Genomic DNA, 25,363 nt, shown 5'->3' on the forward strand with positions numbered 1-25,363 from the left:
TTGACCTGATAAAATGAAATAACTGGGAAATGTACATTGAAGATTTTAACAGAATATTTTCCCTATAGGGAGAAAATATAATCACTTGGTCTATCATAAAATATCCTATTAACTGCATGAAATATACCATCTGGTCTTATGTTTCTGTTAATAATGTTATTCACTAAATAATTCTTTGCGGCAAAAGCAATTTTTAAAATTCATTTCCCTTTTTACATCATCAGTAATGTACTTGCATAAACACAGGTGCTTTTATATGATCTCTTTGTAAAACAACTGATTTTATTTTATAAAAGTTTTTATACATGCATATCTATGCATCAATAATACTCAAAAAAGCCAGAAGTAGCACTCTGGCTCAAGTAGTAGTTTGCTAGCTTTGAGCAAAAAGAGGCTCAGGAACAGTGCCCAGGGTGAATTAAAGACCTACAACTGATAATAAATAAATAAATGTACAAGAGTAAACAAGGAAGAGGTATGAGATCAAAACCTGTGTTAGATCAATAATGTAGTACCATATAAACTACAGCTAGATATTTAGATGTTGTTATTATTATTTTTTCTGGATCGTGGGGTCTGAACTCTGGGCCTGGGCACTGTTCCTCCTCAGCTCTGCAGCTCAAGGCGAGTGCATTTAGATGTTATTTTAAGTGGGGAGTTCTAGATTTCGGCTAACAGAGGAGTATGAGTTGGTTAAGCTTTTCAAAACCACTGAACAGGATGGTTCACATTTGTTGTAGAATCAAATTAATGGCCACTTTGTCTGGGGCTGTATGGAGAAGTTAAGGAAAGAGTTTGGCATGGATTGTATTCTGGAGTAGTAAGATGCACTGACTTTCTGAAAGACTAGAATTACAGAACAAACCATGAAAAGATGAGTCCTACAGAGCTGAAAGCGAGGCAGAAGCAGCAGTTGGAATCACTGCGCGATTGGTAAGCACCAGCAACATCCCATCCACTCATAGAAAACCAGCAAGGAAGCACGCACTGATTGCTCAGCTTTCTTGGCCAGGTTTATTGGATGATCTATTTCAAAATAAAATGTATAATTCTATATTATAGAAGTCATATATAAAATGACATGTAGAAAATTCTGAGGTTTTTATATTTTTAAAGCTGGAAGTGTCCAAGTTCACTTATTATAAAATATCTCCCCAAATAACATTTTAGATTTTCCAAGTTACTGAATCACATATCACCATGATAAAACTATGGATGACAATATTCAAAATACGACATTTAACTCTTACAGGTGTATAAACTGAGAAAAGAATGACAATGATATTAGTCATTTCTTTGTTTATATTATGAATCATCCTTAATACTTCTCATTTTCCATCCTGTATCAACCACGATGAGAAATATTAAAACATTTTTAAAAATAAAGAATTTTAAGACAGGCATATTAGCCAGTAATCCTAGCTACTCAGAAGACTGAAATCTGAGGATCAAGTTTTGAAGCCAGCCAGGCCAGAAAAGTCCCTGTGAGACTTATCTTCAATTAATCACTCAAAAACCACAAGGGGCACTGTGGCTCAAGTGGTTGAGCACTATCCTTGAGCAAAGGAGCTCAGGGACAGTGCCCAGGCCTGAGTTCCTGAGTTCCTGAGTTCAAGCCCTACAACAGACAAAAAAATAAATTAAAAAAAAAATTTTTTTAAATGGATCGTAAATATTCAGTCTAGGAAATCTTTTTTACTCTTTGTAGTCAGAACTGAAAATTCTCATCTGTGATTGGTTCCTATTCAATTTTTAATATTGAATTTAACATCTTACATATATAGGTTGTAACCATGTCTGTGTTTAGTGGGTGTTTAGTTCTCAATAACTACTAGGCAGTCTAAGTGATATTCAACACCACATGATTATAAACACGACACCAAGCACATGGCACTCACTTGATAAATGTGCTGGACAAATGAATGACTGAATTATATGGTTATTAAGAATGCAGCTGTCTGATTTAATTGACACTTACATGATTATACAGTTTTATGCACAAGCACACACAAGTTCAAATACTTTCAAAGAGTCATACCTCCCAGAGTAGCAGATAGCAAGAAATGAGTCCCATATTTCTTGATAAGGTTTTCTGTGATTTGCTGAAGGGTGGGTCGACGTCCCAAAAGTCGTATGTTGCGGAAGAATTCAGGGGCAAGAGGCAGAGGAGAGCCAAGGAAATTTCTTCTCTCAACTGCAAGGTTATTTACTTTCCAGCGGCCAAACTCCCTGAAAAGCAAATTTATTTTTATTCATAAGTGAATCATCTATCTGAATGTTTTTCATTTGAAAAGTTCACTTGGTAGTTTACTAAGGTCACTACATTACAATGACTCTAGCTTGTAATAAGATGTCATGTGCTATGAAAAGGAGAAGAAGTAATACTGGTAATTTATTTAACTGCAGTGAATCCTCAAGTCCAAGTCACATAGAACAAAAAATAAGGCACTGAAAGTGAACAGCATCCACTAACATATTTTCCCCAGGGAATGATGTATCTACAAAAAAATCACATTATGCATTGAATGTGAATGTATTCTTACTTAAAAAATGAGAGAGAAAAATCTAAGGTAACATTTTCTATAAGAAGCTGAAACTAAAAAGAAGAAAAAAGCAAATAACGACAACAAAAGCTAATTTTTCCATCATTCCAAAAGTCTTTCCTTTTTTTTCTCTTTGAAGTAAGAACTTGTAAGTCCTTGGTGGGGGATATACAGACATGTAGAAAATCTTAGTAACAACAACAGAAGATAAGTTGCAACTTGGCTTCTTTTGGTTGAATCATTGCTTATAATACTCTGCAGCCCAAGTACAGTCTGAAACCCAAATTCTAGTTGATTAGCAATTTCTCAGCATGCAACATAATGTTCAAAGAATAATGTTCTTTGAACGTTATGTTCCTTTTCTCTCCAAGTAGAGAAAAGACCAATACAGTTATTAAAAAAACAGCATTAAAAAAGCAATTCATATATTTCCATTGGGTTATAATTAACTTCATGCTTTAGAGAGGAACTCTTGTATAGTGGATCACCTGATATTAACCACTCAAGTATTTTCTGAAGAAGAACTCTGACAAAAGGATAAATAACTGGGCCTAATAATAATACCTTTTATGGTTTTAACTCTATTAAGCAAAATATATTAATTTTTTGGCAGTAGTAAAACTTGACCTCAGAGACATCTTCTTGCTAAGAAGGCTCTGCCATTTGAGCCTCCCTGTAAGCCCCACCAGTGTTCTGATTGAATATTTTATGCATATTTCTCATATTATTTATATACATTCTCCAAAATGCTTTCAGTATGCTAGACCATGCCTAGTTAGGAATACATTTATGAATGCAATCCCTTCCTATGGTCTCCAAAAGAAGTGTACCTTCTAGAAAAGCATTAAAAATAAAACAAATAAAAATAAATATATAACTTATTTTTAAAAAAACACCAGTATGTAATAAGTTCTGAAAATGAGAGGCAACAAAGCTATGAGCAGAGTTAGATCTATTTTGTATTAAATTTCCAGAGAGGGTAACAGTCAAAAGGCAACATGTGGATAATATTTACAGAAAAATGCTGCTAAATGTTAAATAGGAAACAGATTTACAAATTCTCAGGGAAAGGGAGAGTGTGGATAGATCTATCTGGACTGAGAGGTAAGGCCTGGCACTCCAAGGACAAATATTCTGCACAAGTGACACACATTGTGAGTTTTAACGAGCTTTCTTTTAAAAACTAATTGTAAAGTTAGAGTCACTGTGGAATCTAGGAAAGACTTTTGTTCCAAACATCAAGTAATTTACTGCTTTCTCCAGTGAGACGACTGTACTGTCTCTTCTATGTGTAATCTAAATATTTTATTAGTCTGATTCTCTCAATTGCTCTAAAATAGCTGTATGTATTAGAATCACCTGGAAATTCTTCTGTTGTGCTTCTGACTTATTAGATCTCAAGTGAAAACAGCAGTGTGCATATTTATTAAATCAATTGGTAGCATCTATTAATCATTCAAAATAATGGGCTTCATTGTGACATTTTCATAGAGCTATACAATATACTTCAATCATATTAGACTATCTCTCTCCATTCTCCTCTCCTCTCCTCTCCCACTTCTCATTCTAAGGCAGGATGGAGAGACTGGGGAATTACATTATTTGCAGAAAATATCAAAAGAACCAGATACAGGAATTGAAACCAGGAAGCAGACAGAGAAGAGCAATTTAGGATCGACTGCCAGCACTTTCAGAGGTGAAAAAAAAAAAAAAACAAAAAACAAAAAACAGTAGATATAAGGGGCATCTGCCCTCTTCTTTGAGATGATAAGTAACTGTAAGGCTTCTTGTGACAGAAAACTGAAAGGGGTGACCAAAGGAAGTCCAAACACTCACCTATTGTCCTAATATTCTAGGTAGAGTAAATATGTCTATATTTTGGAATGGCATGACCACCTGTATTGCCCCATCTCAGAAAGAATAAAGTGAGCAGATAACAGCTGCCCATTTCAAGTCTTTACCTCCCAATTCCTTCATGGAGAGAAAGTAATGTTTCTCATTTCCATTGCTCACTATTCTGTTCTACTAAAATAAATTCCTGCTAAACCTCCAATCTTGTGAGACTCTCCTTTGTGTGAGATGCCCTGAAATGCTTTTCATGTGTGGATCTCAAGGACCTGTAATCCGCTATAGAAACTGGGATGCTGAGGATAAGATGGCACTTCCTCTTTCCAAGGGCTACCCTGGTCACTTTCATGTTATTTAGTTCTTATATAAGATTCTGCATAGGAGAGAAAATATGAGATGTTTGTCTTTCTGAGTCTGGCTTAATTTGCTTAACAAGATGATCTTCAATTCCATCATTTAAAGCAAATGACATTTTATTCTCTTTTTGCTCCAAATTAGAAACTTTTAATATAAATGCAAATGCTGCTCTTCTAAGGACCACAGTTAAAGAAACTACTGATCTAGATGGAATATTGTCCTTAATATCTATTCCAAGGTGCTATTTCATTACATGCAGGAATTTTGGAAACTAGATTTATTTTAATGATTTTTCAACAGAAAGTATTACTTTGTTAATTTTTCTAAAATTGGATTGATGTCAGAAATTTTGTGGTATGTTATCACTTTTTAAAATAAATTTGTCTGAACATTATAGATGTGTTGTAAGTAAATGTGTATTTGGAAATATATATTCAAGTATTGTAAAAAATAACATTGAAAATAAAGTTAGGTTTTGTTATTTGGCAGTATCACCATGTATATAGGACTGTATCAAATTTAAAAAGCTATTAATAGAGTCATTGAGTAATAGCTGCTTACTAAATATCTTTGAATGATGGTTGCTCATTAATGCAAAACCTATAGGCTTATCCTCAGATATTGTTTAATTTATTTTATTTTCCAGATAAATATAATTTTATCTAGTGAAAGTGATATTTCCTTGACTCTAAAGTTCTTACTTAAGATAACATTCTTTTAGAAGAACAAAATTCAAGGTTTCCTCAATTATAAATAATAAATATATTAATACAAACTCCTGATCTGTTCTCTGATGCAATTACTTTCCTTTATTTTAATATTCTTAAATTTGACAAAGAAAAATCAGAAATAACACAAAAGTGCTAAAAAGGAATTGCATAACTGATCAGTTCAGTTTTTAACAGAGTTTGTGTAGTCAGCTTTTTCAAAAACTGTTTCTTCTAATTATTATCCACTGATATTTTGTCTATGCTACTATTTTTGTTGTTGGTGGTGGTCATAGGGCTTGAACTCTGGGCTTAGGCACTGTCCCTTCAGCTCAAGGCAAGCACTCTACCACTTGAGCCATAGTGCCACTTCCAGTTTTCTAGTGGTTTCTTGGACTTTCCTGCCTGGGCTAGCTTTGAACCATAATCCTCAGATCTCAGCCTCTTGAGTAGGTAGGATTACAGGCTTGAGCCACTGGCACCCAGCAGTCTATGCTACTTTAAAAAAAAAAACACAACAGACTTTTCCTCTCACTTACAATGAAGGAAATTCAAATCAAAACACCCCAAGATATCCTCTCATGTAAAAATGACTATTATAAATAAATGAGAACAAACACTGGTGAAAATGTGAAGAAAGAACATTTAGCAGACTGTGGAAAGAAAGTCAGTTAATGTTATTATTGTAGAAAACATTATAGACGTTCTCAAAAAATGAAAAATATAACTTCCATGAAACTGAGAAACTCACTCCTGGATATAGACTCAAGAAATGAAACCGTTATGTTTCCATCACTCTGCAGGATATATGCCTGCACTTCCATGTGCAATTCAGAGAAACTCACACAAGACCACCTAAATTTCCAGCTGATTAACAGAGAAAATACAAAAAGGAAAAAAATACAGCCTCTTCAACAAATGATGCTGGCAGAAGGGGCTTACACATGTGCAGAAAGTTGAAGTTGGATCCTTATATCTCGCTCTGCAATAGAATCACCTCCAAATGGATCAAAGACCTCAATGCAATACCAGCTACCCTGAAAATATTGCATGTAAGAATAGGGGAAATATTAGGGCTCCTTGGCACAGGTTGAAACTATCTTAATAAAGACCCAGAAACACAACAAATCAAAGTAAATGGGATTCCTTTAAACTTCAGAGCTTCTGCATGTCAACAGACATATCTAGCATGATAAATAGAAATCCCACAGATTGGGAGGTCTTCACTAGCCATATAACAGACAACCACCTCATATCTAATATATACTTAGAGCTCAAAAAATTAAACCCCTATGTAGGCAAGGCTGACCTTAAACACGAGGTTCTCTTGCTTTAGCCTTGCAAATCTAAAGCCAGACTGATAGTTATGAGAAGACCTGTCTAAAAAAAAATGGACTAAAGGAATAAACCAAAATTCTTATCAGTATATCCAATTCGATAGGAAATGTACTCATTACCTTACTCATGTAACCCCTCTGTACAATATCTATACAATAAATATATATTAAAAATAAATAAACATCCCCTCACCAAAGTGAAGAATAAAACACCAGAAGGTCTTTTGTGCACATTTTACACATTAAAGTGAATGTAGCATGAAAAAAAGCTTTGTATAGACATTCTATTTCTATTTCACAGTGATGAAATGTGATAGCTCCTCTTCCATCTACGTAGAAGTCAATCCTATCATTTTTTTAATATAATTTGTGGAAGGTAAAGTTTAGGCACTACCAGAATTCTAATTGGCTTCTTCAGGTCTAGTGATTTAAGTGGAACCAATCTGTTGGGATTTTATTGTTGAAATTCTAGTTGCATATATACCTGTTAACTAATATGTAAATTGCAATAAATATATTCACAATCATTAAAAATTAAACCCATAAAAACAAATTGTCAAAGAAATAACCACCCCATCAATATGTGGGTGAAAGACTTAAGGAAAGAATTCTCAGAGGAAGGGATGGGAAGGGGAAACAAAGGAGGAGGCTACAATGCTTGATAAGAAATGTGCTTATTATCTTACCCATGTAATTGTAACCCCTCTGTACAGTATTTTCACAATAAAAAAATTGTAAAAAAAAGAATTCTGTGAAGAGGAAATAAGCATCGCTTTTAGATACATGGAGACATGTTCAACATCTCTGGCCATAAAAAAATGAAAATCAAAACAATATTGAGATTCTACCTCACCCAAATTAGAATGGCCATTATTAAGAAAACTAATAATAAGATGCTGGTGGGGATGTGGCCCAAAGAAAATGCTAATAAACTATGGTGGGAATGTAAACTTGTTCAACTACTCTGGAAAGCAGTATGGAGGCATCTCAAAAGGCTAAACATATGACCCAGAAATCCCACTCCTGGGTATTTTCCCAAATGGTTTCAAACAAGGCTACACTAAAACTACCAGGACAATCATATTTATAGCAGCATCATTTACCATAGATAAGGTATGGCACCAAGCCAGATGTCCCTCAATAGATGAATGGGTGAAGAAGATGTTATATATATATATATATATATACACAATGGAATCCTATGCTTCTATCAGAAGGAAAGACATTGCCCATTTGTAAGGAAATGGAAAGACTTGGAAATAATCACATTAAGTGAAGTAAGCCAGACCGAATGAAACATAGGCGCCTGGTTTCTCTCATTTGTAATGGTTAGTATATGTCTCAAATAGTTCTGGCAGAGGATCACAATAGTTCAATAGTTATGTACATATGACCTTATATCATGATGGTAATCAAAATGAACTTCAAGATACAAGTGATTTTTTTTCTTAGTGTACTGTATGCAGTTATTTCATTTTTTTTCTTTCTTCCCCCCTGTTGTTATTGTTTTTTGATTTAAGTACCCTTAGTCTTGTATAGTTTATCTGATTTGGGAATAGGGGAATCATAGAAATGGTGTTACAAAAGACAAAGGATGATCCAACACAACGGTGATACTCACAAGACACTATGTTGGAAATGAACTTTACAACTTGGGAGGAGGGGAGTTTTGGGGAAGAGTTAGCAGCAGAAAATGAGGGAGAGGATAACATTGTTTTACAAGAATTGTACTCATTTCCTTACTTATGTAGCTGTAACATCTGTACATGACCTTTACAATAAAAATTTTAAAAACTATGTATAAAAAGAAGATACAGTACATGTGCATGCATGTGCACGCGCACACACACACACACACACACACACACACACACACACATACACACACACTCACAATGGACTGCTATGCAAACAAAAGTGAATGAATGGAACTCCATCATTTGTAACAATATGAATAGAATGGATTATGATAATTATATTAAACACAATAATCTAAGCATAGAGACACAAGTTATCTTTTCATGTGAATCATCTGTGGAATATAAACAAAAATGTTGGTCACAAAAAGAAAGCATGATGAAAGAGATGACACTGATATTTTCAGTTTACCAGGAAGTACAAAATACATGAACAAAAAAAGTCTGCCATGTAAATTAAACAATACTGGAATTTAAGTCTGGATGGTTAATCATTCTGTAGTACTTCATCAAGCATCTATTTTAATTGGGAGGAAAGTTAAGAAGGTCACAAGGAATTAGAGTTTGTATGGAAAGTAGAAATTAGGGAGCAAAGTTTATTACTTTCCCCTTCCTGAAGAAGATTCAGTTGAGTTACACCTAGCTGTTGCATTTATTAACTATTGTGAAAACAAACAAGAAAGCAATGTAATGCTGTACTGAACACAAGCTGTGGTATGATTATCATAATGAGAAGACTTTACCTACAGGCATCTCTGGATTCCATCCAGATGTTGAGTGCTTACATTAAATAAGAACATTATTGTAGCTGACTAAGTAGTACATTCTACTTAGAATGTATTCACAGAACATAAGTGTTTTCCCATCATAATCTTTGTATGTCTTTAAATGAAGCAGCCACAGTTGTAGAATACTCAAAAGGGCAATAGGCAATGCAGCCAAAACATTGCTTTGAATTTTTATTTTTTGGCTTTAACAAGCCTCTATCACTTTATTAGGATTACACGAATCCACATAATGCTTATTTTCCTAAATGCTTCCCATGCTTTTGTTTCTACTCATCTCACAAAAAGTTAGAAATAAAGAATGTTATCCTGAAATTCCACTTCCTAATTGTCACATAATCGCCCCAAAGCCATTGAGCTATTCAATTAATATTTGAATTGAATACATGTACTTGGTGTATCTAAAAATCTATAAATTACCATAATTTCTTCAAATATACAAATGCAGCTAGTACTCTCACAAAAAACTGAATTGGCCCCTGTTGGTATTGGAAATACTGAACTCTGTTTTATTGATAAAGCAATCAATTTTTAAAAGAAGTTGATTTAGTTGATGAAAATATCTATTTTTAGGTATGAATTTACACTAAAAAAGTTACATAATCTCCTAAAAACTGTTATTGCATTAGTTCTTACATTGCCATATGTGTAGGCTTATAATATTAAATCTATTGATATTCATTAGATTTGCAAACACAACAGAATATTAAAGCAAAATTTATTATTAATACACTAATCTGCAAATACAATCCAAATGATTATCATAAATTAGCTTGCCAATCTTTAGTAGCATTGACTTTCCAATTACTCCTGTATAAACATACTGATCTTAAGAAACACAGCAGATAATCAATATCAATGCTTCATAACTTTATTGTATATAACTGTTACATGTCTAATTAAATTTAAGAAAAAAATCTTATTATTTTCCTTCTGGCTGGAACAAGTTAATGCCCTGAATTACTGGAATGGTCATAACTCTGAAGCCAGGATTTTTAATCAGGTGAATGATAAAAAATTGGCAGAGACGAGAATTTACTATTTTTCATATGTTCCTTGATACACACAACCTCCTCCTCCTCCTCCTTCTCCTCCTTCTCTTCCTCCTTCTCCTCCTCCTTCTCCTCCTCCTCCTTCTCCTCCTCCTCCTTCTTCCTCTCCTTCTTCATAGTGGGTTTTTCAAAAGTTTGGGAGATATATTTAGAGAGGGCTATTTAGCAAAATGAATCTATGAAATTTAAGCAATGGAATAAACACATGGCACTAAATAAATATATATTATGTAAATGTTATATGAACAAGATTTGTATGGAACAATTAGTGAGTGATGTATTTTGAAAGATCCACCAATCTCAGTGCAGACTAGAGAAGACAATTGTTAAGATTGCAACATTAGTCATTGCAATTCAATAAATTGCATTTTAGTTGTAAACTCTGGATCATATCATTGAATTAAAGAAGTTGGAGGTGGGGGTTAGTGAGAATTTCAAAATGCATAGTCTGATTCGTGTCTAATCATGTACACTTTTAGTTTTTGAAATACATTAAAAACCATATGACTACAAAATGACAAAATGAACTAACTGTATATAACATAGTCATGTTATATAGTTTAACAGATAATATTTTATTCAAACTTTAAAATAAATGGTAGAAAATTCAGCCATCACCATCACTGCCCTTAATTACAAATCTATATTTATTTAATAATGACAAAATAGTATCAAATTTTCTATCCGTATAATGGTATATCTGATTATTAAATGGCAAAACTTAATAATCCAGGCATTAAATATCCATGTTTAAAACAACATATATACATCTCTCTCACTTTCTCTCTTTTGCTCTCTATAAACATTTATGCAATTAATAATTTTTAGCTACATTAGGAGAAAAATAGGTAAAAACCTAACACTGTCTTTCTGAATTTCTCCTTAATATTAATACAATTGTGCAGATCTGGTAATTACTGGTCATTGTAGACGAGTAAAAAGACATAGATATAGCTCAGATAAAATAAAATAAAAAAAATCCACTCTGATTTCTAAAACAGCAAAAAAAACATATCAACCTCTCTTTTAAATGTAAATTTATAGCTACTACAGTAATTATATTAGTTCCTAGTGGAAAATATTTATAATTCTTTAATTACATTAAATATTTTTCCAGAAGAAAATAAATTTGAGTCAAATGAAATTGCAAATTTTCTTCTTTACAATTCAATTTCAAAACACTTTGAATTTTGTATTGTAATCTACTGATGCAACAAAAATTCTCCTTACTACGCATATGTCTAATAATACTGACTATTAATGGTTTTAGGTGAAAATCTGTAAAATTTAAAGAGTATAATGATGTAGAAAATATTATTTATTTCTTAGTAAATTTTGGTACCTATGCATTTATGAACTCACAGGTGATTGGATGTTAATTATACCACCCCTCAAAAAAACAACAGAAGTGGAGCTATGTCTCAAGTGGTAGAGTGCTCACCTTGAGCATAAAAATGCTCAGAGACAGTGCCCAGACTCTGTGTTCAAGGTACATGAGCAGCTCATATGCACCCATCAATAACAATAATAAATTATTAAATAAAAACCACTCAAGGTATTTGGAAATAGCTCTTTAAGGCTTAGATTAGCATTTAAATTACATTCATGAATAAAGGTAAATAAGAAAACAATAAACTGCTAATAAAAATGAATACTTTATTTGATGATGCCTGAAAAAATGAGGTGCTTTCCTTGAAGATTTTATGATTGTACAACCTCCACCACAAAGAATACCTTAATCTTTTATCAAAAACAGATGATGTAAAGGAAGCTGGCCATTTTCCTATATATATGTTTTCAGATGTTGCAGCAAAGTATAACTTCATAAAATATTTAATTTTCTTGATATAAAAAGCAAAATAAAAATGTTCTTAAAGTAATTTCATATTAAAACAAATTTTCAACTTTGCAATAAAATTTTTCATAATAAAAACTTACTTTGAATATTATTTCAACTTAGCAAATGTAATTTTCCTGAAATTAATTATAAAATGTCTTTGCAAATTGTTTTATGTGAATAGAATAGAAATTTGTAGAGTATATTATCCTCCAGCAGGAGTTTCACATTCTTTACTAATATCTAGGGAACTTTGTAAAAAAACTCATGTCATAAAGTGAGTTTTGTGTGCGTGCATGTGTGTGTGTGTGTGTGTGTGTGTGTGTGTGTGTGTGTGTGTGTGTGTGTGTGTGTATGCCACTACTAAGGCTTGCTCTGAGGCTCTCACAGTCTTGCTCAGGGGTGGAACATTATTACCCATGCAAATGAATAAAATTCGAAATGCAAAAGGATATCACAACAGATAGCAATATTATCAGCAAAATAAAAAAAGGATATTTTGAATATTCATACCGCAACAAGCTTGAAAATCTACCAGAAATGGTTAAGTTTCTAGACACATATAGCCTACCTAAATTGAACCATGATGATATAAATAACTTAAACATCTCTCTTATTAACAGTGTTATTAAAACAGTAATAAAGAATTTATGTGGCCACCAGTGACACACATCTGTAATCCTTATTATTCAGGAGAATAAAAACTGAAGAATCGAGTTTTAAGTTAGCCCAGGCAGAAAAGTCCATGAGATTCCATTACTAACAACTAACAAAAAGCCTGGATGGTGATAAAGCTCCAGTAACAGAAAGGCAGCTAATTGAAAACATGTTGTACCATATTCTATGTAGAAGCACACCACCACCAAAAACAAAAATACAAACAAAAATCTCCCATAGAAGAAAAGCAAAGCCCAGAACCAAACGGTTGCACTGTCAAATTTTATCCTAACTTTAAAGAACCATAATGCTTCTCAAATTATACCACACACACACACACACACACACACACATACACACACACACACACACACACACACACACAAAGGAAGGAGATATTAGCACATCTACTCTACAAAGGCAGCATTATTTTAATATGAAAACCAGTTAAAGGTACAACTAAAAAGGTTCTTGACTATTTTCTTTCATGAAAACATACACAAAAATTCTCAATGAAGTACTTGAAAAAAGAAATCTAACCACACATTGAAAAGATTATATTCAATGATAAATGGGCTTCATTCCACATAATTTCCCTTATACATATTAATATAGCATAGCATATAAACAGAAACAAGGATAAAAACACGATTATTTCAATATTTGTACAAAAAACCCTTTGACAAAATTCCTTTCATAATCTAAGCTCTGATAAACCAGGAATATAAAGAATGTACCTCAATATACTAAAGACTAAGAGAAAACTACAGCCTTTGTGATCAAAGCTCTGAAAAGCCAGGAACAGAAAGTGTGTAGCTCAATGTACTGAAGACTAAGCAAAACTACAGCCTTGGTTATCAATGCTCTGAAGAAACAGGAATAGAAGCAATGTATTGCAATATACTGAAGATTAAGACAAAACTACGGCCAACTTACTAGCAAAATGTGGCCCACTGGTATGGCTCAAGTATACTCAAATAGAGTACTAGCTGAGAGCCAAGAGTCGTGATGTGAGTACTAGGCCATAGGCCATGAGTTTAAGTTCCAGGACTGGAAAGAAAACAAAAGGGAAAGAAGGGGGGCAGGGGCAGAGAAGGGGGGAAGGAACGGAGAGAGAGGGAGAGGGAGAGGGAAAGGGAGAAACAGATGGCCTTAAAGAATAAAAGTCTATAACGTATCTAGAAATAAATGTGGCTGTGGAGATAAAGAACTCTATAATAATTATGAAACATTTAAGGAAGAAAGAATTCACTAGAGGATCGAAAGGTCTCAAATGTACATGGGTTGGCAAAGTCAATAATGTGAAAATAGTTGTATTACCAAATGTAATTACTATGAAAATTCCAATGATGTTCTTCACACACACAGAAAAAAAAAATCCATTCATCAATTGAAGGGCATCTGAGCTGTTTCTCCAGCCTAGCTATTGTGGACATGGTGAAATGAACATGGATGTGCAGATACCTATATGTATCCTGATATATTCCCAAGAGTAATTTTGTGAGATTACATGGTAGCATTACCTGTGGCTGCCATAATACACATTCCCACAAAAATGTATATGTATGGATTCATTCATTTTCCTTGTATCCTCAAAAGCTCTTCTTATTATTTGTATTCTTCCTGACAGATATTCTGATAGTTACTCAGGATTGATTTGGCTATTCGGCATGTTTTGTTGTTCCATGTATATTTTATGTTGGTTTTCATTTTTAATTTCCATGAGAATATCATTAAAGTTTTTGATCAGGCCAGGGGACGGTGGCTCACGCCTGTAATCTTAGCTATTCAGAAGGCTGAGATATGAGCATCAAGGTTCAGCCCAAGCAGGAAACTCCGTGAGACTCTTATCTCCAGTAAACCACTAGAAAACCGGAAGTGGTGCTGTGGCTCAAGCGGTAGAACCCAGAGTTCAAGCTCCACAACCGACAAAAAAAAAAAAAAAATAGATCAAGATTGCATGACCTATATACATGGCTTTTGGTAATATAGCAATTTCTCCTTTATTGATTATTGTCATTTTATTTGTATTTCCCTTATGACTAGGGATGTTGAATATTTCATCAAAATTAACTGGTTGTAATTTTTCTTCCAAGTATTGTCTGTTTTTTCTTCTGTTCATTTATTAAGAAGTATTACTCAGTTATAATGATGAAATAATCTCATTTATAGTAAAATGAATGGAACTGGAATTATAGAGCAAAATAAACTATTTTCAAGAGAAAAATAATGCATTATTTCTCTCATGTGTATTTGAAACCTAACATATACATATATGTGTGCTAACATATATATTTAGCATGAATTAAATTATGGAATTAGTTTTGGTTATGTATTAAGAAAGGAAGCAAATAGAATCAAGGAGGTGAAAAATATCTAAGAACTTTATTTATTATAATGACACAAGGAAACCCACTAAAACTGTTAAACATAAGAGATATAAAGAAAAGATAGAACACTAGAGTGGACTTATTCTGATCAAGTTATAATTAATGAGTGTATAAAATGTGACAATAAAATGACTACAGTTCCCCAAAATATTTATGATTTTTTCTGAATGACTAAAACAAATAGGAGTATTAGTTGTAAGTCATATGTTTCGTACAAATTACTTATGCTTACATTCTCTTAATTTTGTACATTTCATATGTACAAGAAGATGAGAATTGATGTATACTGACAAGACAAATTTTAACAAAAAATTATTACCTTATTTTTAGGCTATAAATTATTCATTACCAAATTACCTCCTTTCAGGTTAAATCAGGCTTGAGTTATTAGAATGTCATTTTACACATAAACACTGCTAAAAATCTAAAGCAATGTTACTTCTCTCTCAATATTACTGTTATCTATGGATAAAAATTGATATCTCTTTTAGCAGGCTTTTTTTTTTTTTTTTTTTGGGTCCGGTCGTGGGGCCTAAACTCTGGGCCTGGGCACTGTCCCTCAGCTCTTCAGCTAAAGCCTAGCGCTCTACCACTTGAGCCACAGTACCATTTCTGGCTTTTTTTTTTTTGCTTATGTGGTACTGAGGAATGGAACCCAGGGCCTCATGCATGCAAGGCAAGCGCTACCACTGAGCCACCTTCCCAGTCCCTTAACAGGCTTTTTAATCTTTTCAACTAAATTTAAAATTCATACAAAAGGCATCTGTTGAATGTCATTCAATTTACACAGAGCTCAGAAACCTCAATTATATATGAGAATTTTTATGTTTTCTAAGGACCTTTATCTACTTCTACACTTAAATTCTATACTCAAAACTACCGTGTCTTTTCCTACTGTGTATATATACACCATATTTATTTCTGTGATTGTTTTATTCATCTCACCTCTTAGATTATACAACTCCTTGCACATAGCCATAGGTGTTTCTTCCTTTTTGCCATTTTATTAGCTTATACTAATTGTACAAAAAGATTTCATTATATTTCCATAAATGCATATGATGTGCTTTTATCAAATTCATCTTTATTATACTTTCTTATCCTCTCCACTTTTCAAATGTTTTAATTATCTTTAATTGTATAAAGGTGTTATCATTTAACAAAGTAGTTCATGAATACAATGCATCTTGATTAATATTACCCCTTTCAACATTCTCACCCATCCTTCTACCCAACCCCTCCTTCACTCTACTTAATTTTGTGGGATATATATTGTGTTCTTAACTGTGTTTTCCCCTATTTTTCCTCTTCATATACCTCTTACTTTTCCCCATCAGCACAATCCTTGCAAGTACCTGACTCCTGATGTTTTATTTTCAGAACAATAATTTTTGCCTTTTTAAGGAATCACACTGTTTAAGATCTTTCTTGAAGCTATCCTATTTCAGTTAGTATCTGTCTATGTACTTGCATACTACCCAACATATTTACTTACGAGTTTGTAAGCTAAATCTAGCTTTCATATATAAGAAAAAAACTTGTCTCTCTGGGCCTGCCTTACTTCACTTAGCATATTTTTTTCCAGCACTTTACATGTCTTTATAAATAGTATAATATTCTTTCAGACAGACTGACAGATTATGCTGTCTTCATCTAGTCATCCATTACTGCTTCTTTTTCAGACTACTGTACTGTGCTCTTGATGGCCGAATGCATGAAGGAAAGTAGATACTCACTAAATATATGGTATGTCAACAAAGGAGCAAATGCAATCTCATAAACTACAAGTAAATAAGCTCCTAATTGAGAGAGGGAATGAAGGTCCCGACTTGTTCTTCTATACCTTTACCAAAGAATTCATGAGCAGGGCACCAGTGGCTCAAGCCGGTAATCCTACCTACTCAGGAGGTTGAGATCTGTGGCTGGAGGTTCAAAGACAGGCAGGGAAGTCCGTGAGACTCTTATCTCCAATACACCACCAAAAAACTGGAAAGAGTACTGTGGCTCAAGTGGTAGAGTACTTGCCTTGAACTGAAAAGCTGAGGGACAGAGCCCAAGCCCAGATTTCAAGTCCAATGACTGACAAAAATAAAATCAGGAATCCCACCCAGCTCAAGGGAAGTGTCAATTTTTTCAGCTGTCCACTTTAGATTTTTTTTTTTGGTGGATGGTGGGGCTTGAACTCTGGGCTTGGGTGCTGTCCTTCAGCTCTTCAACTCAAGGAGAATACTCTACCGCTTGAGCCACAGCACCACTTCCGAATTTCCAGTGGTTAATTGGAGATAAGAGTCTCATGGTCTTGGGTCTATTCTGCCTAGGCTGGCTTTGAACCATGATTCTCAGATCTCAGCCTCCTGAGTAGCTAGGTTACAGGTATGAGCCACCGGTGCCCAACCCACTTTTCATTTGCAAGTGACTGAGAGCAAGCATGACTTTTGCCATAAACAGAGTGTCAGTAATTAAAATGCAACAAGCTAGTTATTTCCACTAATACCACAAATATTGTTTGAATGTTGACAAAAATTACGCATGCATGTTAGTGTGGAGAAGTGTATAGGATAGCACTCTGAACTCTGATTAATATACACGGGCAAAAATGCAATATTTTAGTTATAAGAATTTTGATTTCTCCTATTTGTGTCAGTGACATAACAGGGAAAGGACAAATATTTAGACAAATTCAGTTCCAATCTTTCTAGGTGATAAAAATATATTTTATTAGTTTTCTCCTAAAAGAAGTATAATACATATCTCCACCAAAGCTGTCAGTAAATTTTATGTTTGACAGGGGATCAGCAACATTTTCATGTAAGTGATAAATAAAAATTTTATTTGGAAAATAACTTTCATCTCAATTTGATATGTAAAGTGATAATTTAATTTGATTTGTGTATAAAGTAATTAACCTGTGTGGTTTAAACTACTACCCCATGAAGTGTGTGATATTTTATTTCTTTTTGATAAATGAGATAAATAAATACAAATAATTACTCAAGGCTGTATACATGTCAAGTGTTTGATTCTGAAAAATTGGGCAGCATCCCTATAAAAACGTTAAAAGTCTTTACAGATTAATAGCAGATCTGACAGGAGGTATACTTTAATGAGCGTTGTGCCTGACATCTGTGAGTGTGTGTGTGCATACTCCACAAACAAGAACAAACCTTAGGAGGGATTGGAGGCAAACACACAGCAAGGGGCAGGGTGGGGGTGAGGGAAGAAGGTGCATACAGAGACAGAATAATATTGTAAAAGACACAGAAACAAAACAAATTTAAGGTTTATAGAAAAGTCTATGCAAAGGAATGGGATAAGCATGAATACAAATTAACCAATAGTAAAAAGCCAAGTATAGTCTACTTCCATTGATCTGAATAAAAGTTACGCAGGCAACACAACATATAATCCTCCATGTGTTAGAAGGAGTTGGGTGAAAAACCAATGTCACCAAGTCACAACTCTTGGCATAGGAATTGCAGGAGCTGCATGGTTAATCAGCTGTATTGTGATAAATAATTTTTACAGATGAGGTAGTTAAATCCAAACTCCAGTTTCAGGATACAGAGCATGAAAGCCCCAGAGATGGTGAAACACAGACATGAGAAAGGAAATGGCTTCTTTGATTGGATCATCCAACAGAAGTGAGAGAGCTCAAGGATGAAATTGGGAAGCTGACGAGAAAATCTGTTACTTCAAATAACCACTGAGCTCAAGATTGATTGCTATAATGCAATAGAAGTACTCCAGAGAGGGACAGAGTCTTACGTGTAAATTAACAGTGAAGCTTGGATTCCCTAACAACTTGTATAATTGAACACAAATAAAACATTCTATCATGATGACAAACAGCATATTCCTCCAAAGGGGTATCATATCTAACCATTTTAGTGCAACAACTTGTACTGAAAAACAGAAATGCTGAAGAAACAAATCCATAAAACAATCTACTGATTCTTCTTCTTCAAAATTGTCTTGCAAAGAGTCAGATTTTTGGAATACTTAAGAAGATTTAGTTATGAACACATCTGCTCACATAATAGAAAGAACGGTAAAAAGTAATAAATCACAACAAAAATAACCAAGTAGCAGGTCATCCACCTAAATATTAAGGAAAGTAAATAAACAGGTTATATCTAAGTAAAAATATTCCCAAACATGGAGGAATTGTGTAGTATCCACGGATAAATGGTGAAAGAGAAAAAGAAATATTTCAGGCCACAAAAAGTAAAATCTGAACATATATAATCTTGTATATATAAAGATGAATTGCTCATATTACATAGTATTGAATATAATGATAAATCTATAGCTTAGTGACCTACTGGAAAGGAAACTTTCAGGGAGGAAATGGGGTCTGAGTGTTGCCTATGATATGTATAATGGTCCTCTTCCCTATCTCTCTTACTGAGCAGCACAAGGTGAACAAACTTGCTCTCTCTGTACTTAGCAGCCATAAGGCCCATAAATAATATGTACATAGCATTGAGCTGTTGGCCATACAGGATGATGCTAAGCCAAATGAACTCCAAGACATAAACACAAGAGTTATTTTCTTTGCTTTTTTGAAATACTTTTTTATTGTTTTTATTAGTTTTTATTATTAATGCATATATATAAAACTTAATTTTTATGTTATTAAACAGAAATATTTGGTATATTAACAATGTCAAAATATAGTTTGTATTACTTTAAAATGCACATGCATGGACATTGTGTAAGTCCTTATGATAATCTCCATGATTAAATATAATATTAACAATAATAAATGACTTACTCAAAATGTGTAGTGGTTTTGGTATTATCACAAATTTTAGAAAATCATACAATAAAGTATGTCAAATAAGAAAGCAAATGCCATATTTATACATACAAATAGCAAAACAGGATGTTATCAGAAAATTACTTACATAGACATGGAGCAACGTATTTTAATTGATTCTTTTCTTTTGGGGGTCCGGTCATGGGGCCTGAACTCTGGGCCTGGGCCCTGTCCCTCAGCTCTTCAGCTCAAGGCTAGTGCTCTACCACTTGAGCCACAGCGCCAGTTCCGGCTTTTTGTTTTTGCTTATGTGGTGTTGAGGAATCGAACCCAGGGCCTCATGCATGCAAGGCAAGCACTCTACCACTGAACCATCCTCCCAGCCCCTTTTAATTGATTCTTTAATCACCAAATTGATCCCTGTTTTCAAGGGCTCTAATTCTCTGCAGAGGAAATCTCATGACTAAAGATGTTTACTATGTGGATGACTTTGAAGTCAACAACCACTAATATTCTAGGGGTTATATTGCTCTCAAAGGAACTCTGTTCTCTAAGTCCCTAAATGTTTCTTTTTTTTTTTAACTTAATTTAATTTTATTTGTGAACATACTGTACAGAGGAGTTACAGTTACATGGGCAGGATAATGCGTACATTTCTTACCAAGCATTGCAGCCTCCTCCTTTGTTTACCCTTCACATCCCTTCCCAGCCTCCCCCCTCCCCCCCAATCCCAATCCTTCTCCCCACCCCCCCACCCCCCCCACCTCCCCCACCCCCCCACCCCCCCGCACCAACGTTGTAAAGCTCGTTTTGGACATGACAACTTGTACTTCTCATTGTTGCAACAGGTCCACCTGTATCCTTAAACAACTGGTTTTTCCCCATCTCTTCCACAAGTTATACTGACATCAAATATAGTGAAAGCAGGGGTTATACTGTGGGGGAGGGACATACAAAGCAACAAAGAGATAATCTTATAAATGTGTTAGAAACACATGCATGAAAGATAAAAACATTAAAATACACATCTAAGGGTTCATTTTCCTGACATCGCATTATCTGACCTTTTCCGCTTGACTCATACATATACTAGATATTACAAATAAGGGAAACCATGGGACCTACGTTTCTTTGGGCCTGGCTTACTTCACTTAATATAATTTATTCTTGCTCCCTAAATGTTTCTTGAGTCTCTGTGATTGCTTCTTTTGTAGGATCAATAGTGACACTACATATGAAAGTAACTAAAATAGGCAAACCTATGTTATCTGTCCGATATAGCTACTTTTTGTCCTAGAATGACTTAATTCATTAAGAAAATATTTACTGAGTACATATTTACTAGAACTGTTGTTAGAAATCATCAACGGACACAACAGGAATGGCAAACTTAAGAGGTGAGATGCTTACTTTGCACATTTTCATAGTCATCATTTGATCTGGTTAAAGAAAAAGAATATCAATGGCGAGTCTTTGTATTATATTGTAATTGTAATAAGCACTCTTTAAATTATTAATATTTGAGCAATAGCCTTAATGAAATCACAATCATGTGATTTTAGGATGCTGAACTTTTGCTTCTCCTTGGTATAAGATTCTCAAACTTGCATTGGAATGCTCTTGCTATGACTTCAAGTAAGTCTTTTGCTGGTTGTTTAGGAGGTGGAATCTTATGAGCCTTCAGGCTGACTTTTCACTGTGATTGTTTGGATCTCATCCTCTTGAGTAGTGGGTTTTATAGGCAAGGGCTACTCACATACCGAATATTTAGTGTTTAATGTTGTAATAGAAGTATATTTGTGTATACTAGGATATATTATTAAGAAATAATACAAAGATTATCAAGATTCATTGTTTCCAAACTAATTTTTCAAATAGTACACACTTCGTATGACTTAAAATTAAAAAGGAAGACAATTGAAAAAAAATACTAAAACTGAAAATAATGCAGAGAAAATACATATAGTCACATATTGTTTTATTGAATGATACTGTCTCAGAGTCAACTTACAGGATTTACAATGTCCATATACAAAAATTTGTGTCACAAGAAAGATCCTCAGTGTTAATTTAAAATAAATAAATAAATAAAATACTTTCTCTCTTGCCTTCCATTTACTCCTTGATATACAATAGTGTCTCCTTCATTCTTATACACCTATTTTAAAATTATAACAAATAATTCCTGTTACCATAGTTCATTCCCAGGCTTAATTTATGAAATCGATTTCTTCCTTATCCTCATTCTCATTAACTTTTCATGAAACCATTGTTTCTCTTTCTATTATTTCAGACATATGAAAAGAATGATTTACAGTGCTATCTTATTGGGATGGACTTTAATTTACATGGCTCTCATGTCTAATGATATTGATCAAGTTTTTAATGATTATTTGCCACTAGGCATTCTTTCAGTTGAAAGAACTTGTCAGGACTTTTGCCAATATTTTAATTTCATTTTCTCAAAAATAATAATTATCAGCTCATCATGTACACATTCCTTGTAGAATATAGTAATTCAGAATATGTTAATGGCCAAAATAGCCTAAATTTCCACCACCTTAACAGGAACTTTTGGTGTTGTATCCAAAAATATCATTATCAAGGCTAATATTGACCATCTTTTCTTATATAGTTCCTTCTGGCAGTTCTATATTTTTCTTAATATAAATATAAAATTTTAATTTATACGGGATTCAAGAATTGTTCAATATGTATGATTCAATAAATGTGACACATCACATCAACAGAGTTGTGTCAGAATGAGTATTTAATAAAACTCAATACGTTTTTTATAAAACTTCTCAACAAGAGACTTGCAGAAGAATGTATCAATAATACAGATACCGTGTACAAGCCTACCCAAAAAAGAAATACCTTCTGTCAGGCTACTGGAGTAAGTAAGCAGCCGGGAAAAAATATCAGGTCACTGGGGAAAAACAGGCTGCTGACGAGAAGACCACATCTCTATCAAAAACACCATCTGAGTCAACCATTCTTCCAGTGCACTGGCCTAAAACCATTCAAATGGACAAAACCAGCTACGTGCTACAAGTCCCCAATCACTACAAGTTCCACTTTTACCTCGCCTATAAAAGCTCTGCCACAACCAAACATGAGGCCACCTCTCTGATCCTGACCAGGGAGTTCACCAGGGATTATACCCCAATAAACTTTTCTGTCAATCTTTTTATAAATGTCTGTCTGTCCTTCTCTCACCTGAAATCTTACATCTATTATTTTCAACATAATACTTGAAGCCATAGCCAGAGTTTTTTAACAAGAAAATATGTGTACAAATATCAGTGGCATTTCTATAAACAAAACTAATAGAAGATAAAATGTGAAAATCACCAAAATATTTACAATAGCTAAACATAAAATATGGAGGAGTGAATTTGACCAAAAAGTTGTGAGATCTGCAGTGACAATTGTAAGATGTTGCTCAAAGACATAGAAACTATAAATGAATAAAACTAGACCAAGACAGATTTAAATTTATCACATGTTCATGTATTTGGATAATTAATGTTAACAATCCCTGCTACACAAGACTCATTATAAATTTAATCTAATCCCTAAAAAAATCCCCAGTGATATTTTAATGACAATAGCAAAAAGAAATACCAAATTGTTTTCCTGGTACGGAATGCAAACATTTCCAAGGAAGCAAAAAATATCAAGAAGAGCAAACTAAAGATATTTTGCTTACTGACTTCAAACTGCCTTGCAAAACTATAATGAACAAAATAATATGTGACTACATATTAAAAGCACATAAACTAATAAAGTAGGACACAGATGCAAGGTATTAACCTACAGTTCACCAATTATGCAACACAGAAAAAATCTCTTCAATAAATTATGTTGATAAAACTGGATTTCCAGGGCTGGGAAGTAGCTCAGTGACAAAGCGCTTGCATAGCAAGTACAACGTCCTGGGTTCGATCACCAGTACCAAAAAGAAAAGACCAGCAAAAAAAAAAGTTAAAAAAAAAAACTGGATTTCCATAAGTAATGTAAGGAGACTAAAGTTTCGTTTTGTACAGCATAATGAGGTTAAATCAAAATGAAATTAAGACTTATATAAAAGGTCTGAAACCATAAGACTAATACAAGATATGAAAAATTGTTTTTTTCAAATCAACACAGAACTTAAAAAATGGCAAAACCTCCCATGCTCCTGGATTGGAAAGATTAACATCGTGAAAATGGCAATACTTCCCAAGGCTATCTACAAATTCAACGCAATACCTATCAAAATTCCACCCTCATTCTTCAAGGAAATAGAAGAGGCAATCCAAAAATTCATATGGAACAATAAAAGACCCCGAATAGCAAAAACGCTCCTCAACGGAAAGAACACTGCTAGAGGAATATCAATACCAAATTTCAAACTCTACTTACTATAAAGCCATAGTAATCAAAACAGCTTGGTATTGGCATAAGAACAGACCTCAGGACCAATGGAATAGAATTGAAAACCTACAGACCTATAGCCATCTAATCTTCGATAAGGTAGCCAAAACAATAGAATGGAAGAAAGACAGCCTCTTCAGTAAATGGTGCTGGCAAAATTGGTTAACTACATGTAGAAAACTAAAGCTAGATCCTTATATATCACCCTGCACCAGAATCAACTCCAAATGGATCAAAGACCTTGAACTCAAAGCAGACACTCTGAAAACATTACAGGATGGAATAGGAGAAACCCTAGGTCTCCTTGGCTCAGGCCGAAATTTTCTTAATAGAGACCCGGAAACACAACAAATCAAAGAAAGGTTGGACAAATGGGATTGCATAAAGTTGCAGAGCTTCTGCAGGGCAAATGACATAGCTAGCAAGATCAATAGAAAGCCCATGGATTGGGAGAAGATCTTTACTAGCCATACAACGGACAAGGGTCTCATATCTAAAATATACTTGGAACTCAAAAAATTAAACCCCCCAACAACAAATCCTCAAAGAAACAACTGCCCAATAAATAAGTGGGCGAAAGACTTAAAGAGAAACTTCTCTGAAGAAGAAAGAAGGATGGCCAATAGACACATGAAGAAATGTTCAACATCCCTAGCCATAAAAGAAATGCTAATCAAAACAACATTGAGATATCACCTCACTCCAGTTAGAATGGCAAAAATCAAGAACTCTAACAACAACAGATGCTGGAGGGGATGTGGACAGAAAGGAACCTTACTTCATTGTTGGTGGGAATGTAAACTTGTTCAACCACTTTGTAAAGCAGTATGGAGGTTCCTCAAAAGACTTCACATAGAACTTCCCTATGACCCAGCAATCCCACTTTTGGGCATTTACCCAAATGTTTACAAACAAGACCACACTAAAGCTACCAGCACAACTATGTTTATTGCAGCATTATTTACCATAGCTAAG

At 33.9% G+C, this 25,363-nt stretch overlaps 1 protein-coding gene across 2 annotated transcripts in view; it reads right to left on the reverse strand.

The window, feature by feature from the left end:
• Brinp3 (BMP/retinoic acid inducible neural specific 3) overlaps positions 1 to 25,363 on the reverse strand; it is a 424,144-nt gene that overhangs the window by 203,821 nt on the left and 194,960 nt on the right. Inside the window, exon 3 of one of the 2 annotated variants that reach the window (XM_042674472.1) lies at positions 2,039 to 2,229. The exons of the other annotated variant lie outside the window; for it this stretch is intronic. Within the exon in view, the coding sequence (XP_042530406.1) occupies positions 2,039 to 2,229 (191 nt within the window). The remainder of the gene's footprint in view (positions 1 to 2,038; positions 2,230 to 25,363) is intronic. 2 annotated transcript variants of the gene reach the window in all.

This window comes from Dipodomys spectabilis, unplaced genomic scaffold (assembly GCF_019054845.1).
Source record: "Dipodomys spectabilis isolate Male_0828 unplaced genomic scaffold, ASM1905484v1 ptg000019l, whole genome shotgun sequence".
NCBI classification, from domain to species: Eukaryota; Metazoa; Chordata; class Mammalia; order Rodentia; family Heteromyidae; genus Dipodomys; species Dipodomys spectabilis.